Source organism: Phyllostomus discolor, chromosome 4 (genome assembly GCF_004126475.2).
Source record: "Phyllostomus discolor isolate MPI-MPIP mPhyDis1 chromosome 4, mPhyDis1.pri.v3, whole genome shotgun sequence".
NCBI lineage: Eukaryota > Metazoa > Chordata > Mammalia > Chiroptera > Phyllostomidae > Phyllostomus > Phyllostomus discolor.
The window spans coordinates 15,047,507-15,058,946 of record NC_040906.2 but is presented as its reverse complement, the minus strand read 5'-3'; the positions used below and the strand labels follow the sequence as shown (position 1 = coordinate 15,058,946).

Sequence of the window (11,440 nt, the reverse complement as noted above, 5' to 3'; positions counted from 1 at the left end):
AGCATATCCACTGGGGCCAGGCTGGAAGCCTAAAGGCAAGCCTGACGTGAAAATGCTGTTTCACCCCCTTTAGTGCTCTTAATAAGGCAAAGGAAGGGGACAGTGAAGGACGACACTGGGTTTAGTTAACCAGAGTCGCTGCAAAGCCTCACTGGCTCCTCAGATGGAAACAGCCGGAATTTGGTGCTGACTCCGGGCGTGCACTGGATGGCCACCCCATTTCCTTTAGGGCTTAACAGTGATGCACAGGAAGTCCATCTGAGGCCACCAGCAGGTGATTTCCACAACTTCAACAACTATCGTTAAGTGCCTGCCAGAATGCCCTTTCTAGAAATAAGTCAAACCAACGCAAGGTTAATAAAGGCTTTAATTTCACACACACACAAAAAAAACTCTATGCATAATTTAAAAAAGGAAATCAAAACAAGGAAAAACCGTAAAGGATAAAGAGGAACAGTTCTGCTAAAACACAGATAAAGTGCTGCTCCGTACAAAACAAAACATCAAGAATTAGAACCAGAAGTCGTTCAACGCAAAGAAAATCACCTCACCGGATCATGTGGCCAAAGCTGCCAGCAGACCTGCTCGTGGCTCAGTCAGGCCGCGTGTAGGAGGCTTACTTCTGCTTGCCTTTCTTTCGCATAAACCAGCGCTGGCAGGCCAGAGCAGTCGGAGGGAGGGAAACCTGGGACCAGAGGTGCGTGCGAGCACTCTGCGTCCTCGTGCTTGAAAGGCCAGTTCGGCCGCTTGCTTGCCTTTGTTTTGGCACGTGACCATAGAACGTGGGTCCTGATCTGGACCCTCCACCCACTCTATCCTTACACCAGTGTACGTGCCTATGCTTCGGACCTCTGTACTTTAAGAAAAGTCCAATGTTACCCAAATCGATTGCTTATATTCACACTGGCACACTTTCTAATTAAAACTGCAAAACCTCAGATGCATAGCACACATGGAAAAGAAAACTGACTCGTCATTTTTAAGTATGATACAACCAAAGAGACTGCCTGAGGTCTAGTGATCAAAGCGTGCCGTGAGGGGGTCAAGGACTGCGGTGAGACACGGCCAAAGGATTCTGTCACAAAGCTCTCCAGGCCGAACAAACTCTAGTTTCCCAACTAAACATTTTTTTTCAGATGCTAATAAGACCTATCAATAAAGACATTAGAATTTTGAAGTCACATATTAGGTGTCAGAGGGCAGGAATCTGGTTCTTGTACATTTAGAGAGAGCATTACTCAGTGGAAAGCAAGACGGGAGGAGGAAAGGCCATCTGCTCTGGGGGACATCTGTTCTATGTGACCTGCAACTGGTCTTAGGTTGCTGTTGATTTTTCTAAACGTCTCCACATATATACAAGATGCACATGTGACTGGAAATCTAGCTGTTTCCCCAGTGTAATACAAAACACTACCTCAGGGGGTTGGTATTAAATCAAATAGGGTGCCAAAAAAAAAAAAAAAAAAAGTTTGGATGACTAAGAGCATCCACTGTGTCATTTCACCAGACATAGAAGGAGCGAGAAGGGTAATGTTTTTGTTTTAATATAATCTCTTTTCAGATCACAAATGAGTTTATAAACTACCGTCTTTCTTTCCGTATGTTTCTAACCCATCCCCCTATGCTCTCTCTACACTCATAATGCTCAACTATTTGAGACACTACAAAGAATTTCTTTAATTTAGGTGTATTCAGATAACCTTCATTAACAGCTATACCTGTAGCCGTGGTTATATAGTTACTTAATGCTAGCTGCAGTATGGAAGGGTAAGTCATGAATTCACTTGCTGAGGTTTTAATCCGTAAAGCTTCTCTTTCGGAAGAATTTCACACTAGATCAGAGAAAGAAACGTGCAGTCTAATGCTGCCTCCCCGAGTTAGCTGATGTGTGAGTGTTGCTGCCTACTTCTTAAATAACAGACCGTGGCAAGTAAACAAACGGCTTTAGGAATAAAAATATAAATAGCACAAGTCATGGATTTGCTTCTTTCCTATCTATCTTGCTGAAACAAAACGTAGGAGTGTGCACACACACATAAATACATTGCCCAAAAAACAGAGCCCGTCTTCTCACAGGCTTACATTACAGCCACAGCTACCAAAGTGATGAAAGAGAGAGAGAGAGAGCGAGCGAGCGCGAGCATCTGGCCATGTGCAACTTCCCAGTTCTCCGTAGTAACATTAGCCAATAAGAATCAACAAGTTTGAAGTTTAGTTTAATTTTATCTTTAAAAAAAAAAAAGAAAATCCCAATTAAGATCAGTTGTGTGCAGAACCAAGTGCTGTCGAGTTCCAATTCAGTGTCCTTTACGTTACGTAGCCACACGTGGTACACTCAACAGGAAAGGCAGTCACTGTGCAGGCGACCTGGGGCCGCGGCACTGTGTACCTTCCTGGCCCAACATACCAAATGCACGACCTCCTGATTCTGAGCAAATTGATCACACTGCACAAAAAATATGATCTACTTATAATTTTTAAATATATACAGTGAGCTAAAAAAAAAATTAACATGGTCCAGATAAAAATCTCCATCTGTAGTCATTAATCCTTCACTAAACCAAAATACGAAAGTAACTTTGTAAAAGGGGTAATAAAGGAGCGAAGAGAGAAAGACTGACCAGGCCACAACCATGAACAGCTATCAAGGAAAATTCAGTGAGATAACTCATCTACCCCAGGAACCTGTATTCACTCAACTAAGCCCTGCCCAGGACATGAAGACCAAATCAAAGGAGGTTTCTGAGCCAAGAGTACTTCTAAATCGTACACCACACGCAAGCTAGGAAAAGCAAGTTAATGAGGGTATTTCATGGACCATCTAGGCTTATGATGTTATTTCTATTTTTTTACGCCCTAATGTACCCCTCTCTCACTTCAAATAATTCCTCCACCTTTTTTAAAAATAGCACTTCTCAAAATCTCAAATACAGACACAGGGAAGTAATAAATAGCTAAAGAATTTGATTACTACTTCACTTGTATGAGAAAACCAACTATTTTCAAGGAAAAAGAAAATGGCTCCCCAGTGGAAAAAGCTAGTTTTTAAAACAAATATTTCCCTCTGCTCTATGCTACTCCTGCATATCCTACCACCGGAACATTCACCAGAGCAGTATCTAAGTAGATGACAGGAGGCGAAGTTTTTACTAGTAGTTAAGCAAAGTGCTGGGGCCATTTACAATTCAAAGATTCGAAATGTTAGAAGTGGTTACTATGTCTGAACACATCCAAGTTTCAAGAGTTGGGGCTGGAGCTCTAAGGCAATTTTCCAGAAAAGATGTTGCATCTTCTGTGATAATAAACTTTAAAGTATTTTTTCTCCTTGGAAACCAGACATGGTTTTGCCCATATTAAGAATGGGAGAGTAATCTTGTTTACAATAAAAGCAAGAGGAAAAAAAAGAAATATTGAAGGTTTCAGTCTGCTCTAGTTAACTATGGTCCTAATGATCCCTGGGCTCACAAAATTATTTTTTGGACAGAATTCTACTCTCAAAGTTTTACATGGTTTCACACGTTGCTTAATCAAGCAAGCGGCTTAAGTCAGCCGAGTGACTAACGTAGCAGGCCATGTTGCACTCCCAAAGAACACCAACACAAAGCACCTGAACAGGAAGGTAAATGTATTATGCACCATTTCTGTGTGTTAGTTTTTGTGATTACCTAAACCAATCACATTTCAATTCCCAGCCTGTTTTAAGGGCAAAGCCAGACAGACGGCAAATGGTTCAATGTTCAAGCTTCATCTGATAGCTCATGTACTTACTTCACACTCCTAGTATGGCTTTTAGCTTTAGTGGTCCAGAGTTTTAGCTTTAACAGAAGAATACACCTATTGACCTCTCTGTTTGAGATGGAGATGCTAGCATTCTTCATCCCTAAGTATCCTTGCTGGGGTGTCCCAATTATTTTCCTACCTCTGAAAGTTTTGGTTGAACTGTTAGGATAATGCTTGCTCTATAAAAGAATGACACAGAAGAAAAATCAAAGATTCTATCTTCACCACCATAATAATATAGATGATACACAATGAACACACTCTGTGAAGAAACCTCTTTAAAGAAAATACAAAGTGTACAATTAATACCAAATGTGGGATCTTAACACATTCCAAGCACCAACAATCCATTTCTTGGGACTGCATGTAAACAGCAAAAGCATTACAAATCCATGAATTAATTGTTTTAAAAAAGCCCCCAAGTCAGGTGGCAGAAATGCCCCTCCTTTGCAAGGAGGACAAACTGTCCTTAGTGTAACATGGAGAGCTGGTTTTCCAGTGAACTTCACTAATAAGAACACACATGAAAGACTACAGATTTGAGTGAAACTACTCAAAGAACATAAAAGCTAAATGCTAACTGATATGTATACCTTCACACATTTCTTAGGTGAATGGACTCTTTGACAACTTCCTGTCTTTCCAAACTGCTGTGCTACTAATTTTGAGCAGGAATACTCTGGTGGCTCATCGTAACTCTTTTAAGGCTCCATTCATTCCTCATATATGTGTGTATGTACATATATATACATATATATATATATTTACAACATATATTTTGAAGACAAAAGGAAGTGCTACTTTTGTAGGAGAAACAGAGGATAGTCAGCTATAGAGGGGAGACCAAAGTTTCCATAAAACAATTAACATGGTGCACTCCACAAAATTGCAATTTTCATCTCCTGGTTTGGCCCTGAGCTGTTTGTTGCTCCCGCATCAGGCAGAGCTCCGAGCTCCCCTCAGGCAGAGGGAGGGTGAGGTGGGTGACAGCGAGGGAGCGTGCGCACTGCCAACCCCAGAGTCTGCTGTTCACGAGGCCTGACGAGCGGTCTTCCCTGCTTCCATGCCTAGTGCCTGAGAGTTCTTTTCTGTTTCCAGCAGCTCATCAAAGATCTCCCTTAAAATAAAACAAACAAAAAATGAGTATTCAGTGAGCAAAGCCGAAAAATAGAAAGAAAGTACATACTGATAAAGTATGCATAATCCCATTTGGTGCCTGATTATTACTAGGTAAGCAGCTCACTTATTTGGTAACCATCTTAACCCAAAGTGCTAATTTCTGAGAACAACAGGAGAGAGGACGCTGGCAAGAGTCAGCTTTTATAAAAATGTTACGTAGCTTCTATCAGCTAACTCAGATTTTCTAGCTGATACAACCAGAAGACAGCTTCTATCAAATAAAGAAGTCTCAAGTTCCATACCTAGATGCTACAGTGTGATGACTCATTAATGCTGAGTTAAGAAAGAAAATATTCTGGACTTATACAGAAATAAGACATGAGCCCTAAGCAAAGATAACAAAATCAAAATTATCAACCAATTAAGTGACAGGAACATTTGAGTCTTAAAGAAAGAAAAAAGAGTTGGGTAACTTTTAGCCCATGGCTGCAGATCTGGAAAAGTTTCTTACTTGTGCATATAAAAGAAGATGTAACCGCTCCGATCCCGATCACTCTGCACCGAAGCCTCTTGGATTTTAGATACCTCTAGGTCATTGTAAGTAAACCACGCCTGCTTCTTAATGTCATACACATCACTAATGTAATGACCTGAAAAAAAATAAAATCTTAAAATTGAGGTTTTTAAATTTTTGAATTTTTCTCAGATACAGAAAGTTTTAAGAGAGAGAAACAGCCACACTACCTACTTTACCCCCCTCCCCCCAATTTCTATAAACCATTAAAAAAACAAGTACAAACATTTAAGGGAGGAATATACCACACCAGGACAACTTTTTGACAAAAGATTTGATGCATTCAACTTACACCTCCCAAAGTCGGGCACAGAGCTGCCTAACAAGGAGTAAATGCTGGCTACTTCATTTATAAAATGTTGAAATCATTTTGTCCATTTACCTGAAGAAGAAGTGCTACCAATGTGGCTGACAACACTGATGAGCCGATAGGAATGAGGAAGATTTCCTGTCTGGAAAACAGAAGTGGGCATGACTTTTAACTACTCATTTGAATAAAAGCAAGACATTAAATTTAAATTTATTATCAAAGCTGACATGGCTACGTTTTAGTGTGGGTATAGTCAGATTCAATAAATTCTACTCCCAACTAAGAACGCATCCTAAAAAAATAATTCAAAAGAAGAAAAGAGTACATGTACAAAATTACTTACTGTAGCATTATCTTTAACAACAAAAAGTTGGAACTAACAATAGGCCCAATAATAGTTAACAGTTAGTGGTGTAACAACTCAATACAATATTATTCAGTTATTTTAAAAGATCCTATGAGCCCTGGCTGGTGTAGCTCAGTGGACTGAGCTCAGGCTGCAAACCAAGGGGTCACTGGTTCGATTCTCAGTCAGGGCACATGCCTGGGTGGTCCCCAGTGGGGGCCACGTGAGAGGAAACCACACAATGATGTTTCTCTCCCTCTCTTTCTCCTTCTCTTCCCCTCTCTTTGAAAATAAATAAAACCTTAAAAAAAAAAGAGAGAAAAAATAAATAAAGCAAGCAAAAAGATCCTATGGGCCACCAACATATTAACTTGTTTTTCAAACCCACATAAATGCACAAAATAACCACAGATCTATACAAATAAGTATGTTAAGGGTTAAGCACTGAAAAACAGAAAGAAAAAAAATGAAGAGTTGGTGTGTTGCTGTAGGGATTATGGGTAAATATTTACATTTGAAATATTTTAAAAAATTCTATTAAAATATTGTTAGAAAAATAAAGCAAAACTGAAAAGAGGTACTCCTACACTGAGGCAGCACTATTAGGCACAATTTTGGACACAAATTCAGCTATATATAAACCAGAAACCATCAAAATATTCATAAACTTTGACACAGTAATTTACTTGTGGAGATTTAAAGAAAAAAAGTCCTAAACATAGAAAATATTACAACCTTACACAGTCCCTCAATGTATGATTCATTATAGTGAAAAAACAGAAACAACTTAAAATGCTCAATGTTAGTTAAAAATAAAATAAATAGTATATTCATTTGAGGGAATATAGCACAGCCATTAAAAATAAACTGCGTAGCCCTGACTGGTGTGGCTCAGTGGGCTGGGTGTTGTCCCACAAACTGAAAGGCCACCAGTTCGATTTCCAGGCAGGGAACATGCCTGGGTTATGGGCCAGGTCCCCAGTTGTTTGGGAGTGTGCAAGAGGCAACCAATAGATGTTTCTCTCTCACATTGATGTTTCTCGTCCTCTCTCTCTAAAAATAAGTAAATAAATTCTTTAAAAATAAAATGCTTATAAAGACCTAGTCTTTAACAAGCAGAATAAAAACTGTACTTAAACGATGGCTTTTAAAAAGCATACTCAGGGGTATAAAATGACAAAAGAATATGGTAAAATGCTAGCTATAGTTTTGTTAGGACAATGGGATCCTGGATAATTAAAACTATTAAAAAATTGGAAAATGGAAAAAAGCAATTATTTGCAGAAAAAGAAAGATAAAAGATTCCAATGCATTCTAGTTAACACCTTCGATTCAACAGATTTTATAGTTTTGGTAGAACTAAAGATAATTCAATATACATATGACCTGGAGAGCCGCATTGCTCGGTTATCATTCCTAACTGCACGTAAGGTGGTCAGGGTGTATTTCTGTTTTTGTTTCGTTTTTGTTTTGAATCTTGAAAGAAATGAAGAGCAAAGGAAAGAGAAAGCGAAGGCCACTTGATGACTGCCACAGGGGCAGAAATGACGGCAATGGAAACTGACAGTGGAGCCTGTGATGTGAAGAGCAGAAGCAATACTGACGGTCTGCCCAGGGTCACTCAGGGAATAAAATGCCACTCACCTCAGCATTTCTCTTCAGTTCCTCAGCTTCAGCTTCTGTGTACTCCATATCTAAAACATCCTCATTTCCAGAGTCCTCATCAGAACCCAGTGAGTCCAGAAAAGAGTTGTTAAACTCTAAAGAACACAAAGACAGAGTCTTGTAAAAATTTCTTGGAATAGACACAGAGAGATGATAAAGAAGATAAAAAACAGCCTGAGTACACATTTCCTCATTCTAAGAAAATATAAAACATGTTATTATTAGGGTTCCAATTCACCTAGCCCACTCTGGGGACCGACAATTCAGGCACCAGGCATCTGTAAAAGAAATGCTTCTTTTCCTTTCTAAATGTATTTACATGAAAGGAGACATAACTACATAAAGAATAAAACTGAAGAGAATAGAATTTTATTTTTTAAAAATATTTGACTTATTTAGTGTTGCAGGTTTGATTCCCAGTCAAGGTACATGCCTGGGTTGCAGGTCATGACCCCCAGCAACCGCACATTGATGTTTCTCTCTCCCTCCCTCCCTTCCCTCTCTAGAGATAAATAAATAAAATCTTTTACTTATTTATTTTTAGAGAGAGGAGAAAGTGGGCGGGGGGAGAGAAACATCAATTGCTGGCCTCTTGCCCACCTGCAACTGGGGACTTGGCCTACGACCCAGGCATGTGCCCTGACTGGGAATCAAACCAGCAGCCTTACACTTCACAGGCCAGTGCTCAATCCACCGAGCCACACTAGCCAGGGCATAAAACATTTAAAAAAATACATAAATAAATAAAGTGTCTTTCCTTTTTTTGTTGAAATGCTTTCTCTTTGATAATTATTTTTAAAAAGATTTTATTTATTTTTAGAGAAGGGAAGGGAGGAAGAGAGAGGGAGAGAAACATCATTGTGTGGTTGCCTCTCGCATGCTCCCTACTAAGGACCTGGCCTGCAACCCAGGCTTGTGTTCTAGACTGGGAATCGAACTGGTGACCCTTTGGTTTGCAGGCTGGAACTCAAACCACTGAGCCACACCAGCCAGAGCTAACATTTTGAAACACATGGTGCATACTGTAGGTAATACAAACAAATATAAATTTTCTTACAGAGAAGACCATAAAAAGGTCACTATCCTTTCATTCTCTTTAATATTAAATCTTTTTTGTTTGGAAGTTTAACAAAAACAAAAATTTCAACCTTTAACTCTTAAATTTCACCTAAAATACATTATACAAACAAATTCAAGTACTATTTATTTATTCATTCATTCATTTATAGAGAGGGGGAAGGGAGGGAGAAAGATGGAGAAAAATATCAATGTGTGTTTGCCTCTTCAGTGCCCTCTACTGGGGACCTGGCCCACAACCCAGGCATGTGCCCTGACTGGGAACGGAACAGGAGACCCTTTGGTTCACAGGCTGGCACTCAATCCACTGAACCACACCAGCTAGATCATCCATTTTTTTCTTTGATAATATGCTTCCACTGGAAGAGTCCATCTTTACTATACTAATGGCTTTAAATAAACATAGGAACATTTGTACATAAATGCCTCTTTGCTTTGAAATATAGTTAATTCCACCAAAATCACTGTATTGACTTGTTTAAAGAACATGAACACATAAAAATGGAAAGAACAAGAAAAAAGACAATGTCTTCAAAATTCTGGAATCTGAAAAGTAGATGGGTGACAGACTTAACAGACTCAAGAAACCAAAGTCAAACCCTAAGCCAGTAAAGGAAAAATTGAGAACCAATCCAATTTACATCACAGAATCTTCAAAAACCATCCAACTTGGAAATACCTGATGCCTCTGAAACTGGAGGTTAAGTAGGAGATAAAAAAATAAGAATTAGGTGAAAGTTATTTGAGAAAACAAACTCCGACCTCCATTTCCCCCACTTCATGCTGCTAGCCAATGACAGAAGTGTGGAGCTTTCTTCTTTAGAGAGGGTAAAGCAGTCTCTGGACCAGAGCATGCCAGGCACAGGAGAGGACACTGAGTACCACACTGAACACAGGGGTAGGCGACAGCTTGCAGACAGACGGATGACTATGACTGCCCCTCCTCCCTCAGTCTTATTCTTCTACTTGGCTTCCAGAACTCGGACAGCCAAATCTTTTACCTCTAGGCAAAGGCAAGAGATTAGAAAATCCTTCTGTAGAAATCTGACCAGCCCAAGAGAAAGGATGAAACATTAACATCATCCCCCAAACAGCCCCATTCTGTAAAACTCAGAAGTTGACTAGCCGTTGTTATTCATGTGTTCAGAGTGTCCAATCATCTTTTCAGTCCCATATTCTTAACCATGAGCTGACAGTCAAGGATTACTAGATATGAGACAAGCCTCTAACGAGAAATATAAAGACCATAATACACACTGGACAGAGCAATCTGGAAAACAGAATCTATCCAGGGACAGTAAACTTTATTTTTATTGTTTTATTTTTAGATTTTATTTATTTATTTTTACAGAGAGGGGAAGGGAGGGAGAAACAGGGAGAGAAGCAGCAATGTGTGAAATATCCATCAGCTGCCTCTCACACGCCCCCAACTGGTGACCTGAGCTTGTAACCCAGGAGTGTGCCCTGACTGGGAATTGAACTGGTGACCTTTTGCTTTGCAGGCCAGCATTCAATCCACTGAACCAAACCAGCCGGGGCAGGGACTGTAAACTTTAAATAAACAAACAAATGAACTATATTTAATATCCTCAGAGAATTGAGATAGTATTGTTTCCATGAACCAAACCAAAACGAAACAAATGAAACATTATAAAAAAGGAATAGTCATACATGCACAAAAATCAGTTTTAAAAAATATAAAAATAAAACACTCAAAAGAATGTTTGGAGTTAGAGATAAGGTCAGAAAAACTTCCCAGAGACCAGAGTAAAATGACAAAAAGATGGAAAACTGAAGAAAAGAGATGAGAAAATTAAAAGGACCACCCTAGAGCCCTGGCTGGTATAGGTCAGTGGATTGAGAGCAGGCTGTGAACCAAAGGGTTGCCGGTTCCATTCGCAGTCAGAGCGCATGCCTGGGTTGTGGGCCAGGCCCCCAGCGGGGGTAACGTTAGAGGCAACCGCACATTGATGTTTCTTTCTCCCTCTTTCTCCTTCCCTTCCCCTTTCTCTAAAATACATACATAAAATCTTAAAAAAAAAAAAAAAAAAAAAAGGACCATACTAGAAAGTCTGGATATTAGGAGTTTCAAAAGAGAAGAGAGAATGTGGAGGGGAGGAAATCAGTGAAAATTTCTTAGAACTCAAGGACACAAGTTTCTCAATTAAAATGATTAAGTGTCCAGCAAAGGGCTAAAACAGATCCACACCAAGGCACATCACTGTGAAACTTGATTACACACACACACACACACACAAAAACCCAAAACAAACAAACAAACAAAAACAAAGAGAAGATCCCACCAGATTAAAACAAACAAAAAGTCACGTCAATATAAAGAATCAATAGCTTTAGACTTTTTTCATTCATTTTATTTTTTAATGTTTTATTTATTTATTTTTAGAGAGAGGGGAAGGGAAGGAGAAAGTGGAGAGAAACACCAATGCATGGTTGCCTCTCACACACCCCTACTGGGAACATGGCCCACAATCCAGGCATGTGCCCTGACTGGGTGAACTGACAACCCCTTGGTGTGCAGGCCAGTGCTCAATTCACTGAGCCATGACAG

General features: G+C 39.5%; 1 protein-coding gene across 6 annotated transcripts in view; it reads right to left on the bottom strand.

Annotated features, from left to right (window-relative positions):
* Positions 1-349: 349 nt before the first annotated feature.
* USP37 (ubiquitin specific peptidase 37) overlaps positions 350-11,440 on the bottom strand; it is an 82,351-nt gene continuing 71,260 nt past the window's right edge. For all 6 annotated transcript variants that reach the window (XM_028509220.2, XM_036022860.1, XM_036022857.1 and 3 more), the window contains 4 exons: positions 7,774-7,889; positions 5,856-5,925; positions 5,411-5,549; positions 350-4,897 (listed from right to left, as the gene is read on the bottom strand). In XM_028509220.2, the coding sequence (XP_028365021.1) occupies positions 4,810-4,897; positions 5,411-5,549; positions 5,856-5,925; positions 7,774-7,889 (413 nt within the window). In that variant the 3' untranslated portion in view covers positions 350-4,809. The remainder of the gene's footprint in view (positions 4,898-5,410; positions 5,550-5,855; positions 5,926-7,773; positions 7,890-11,440) is intronic.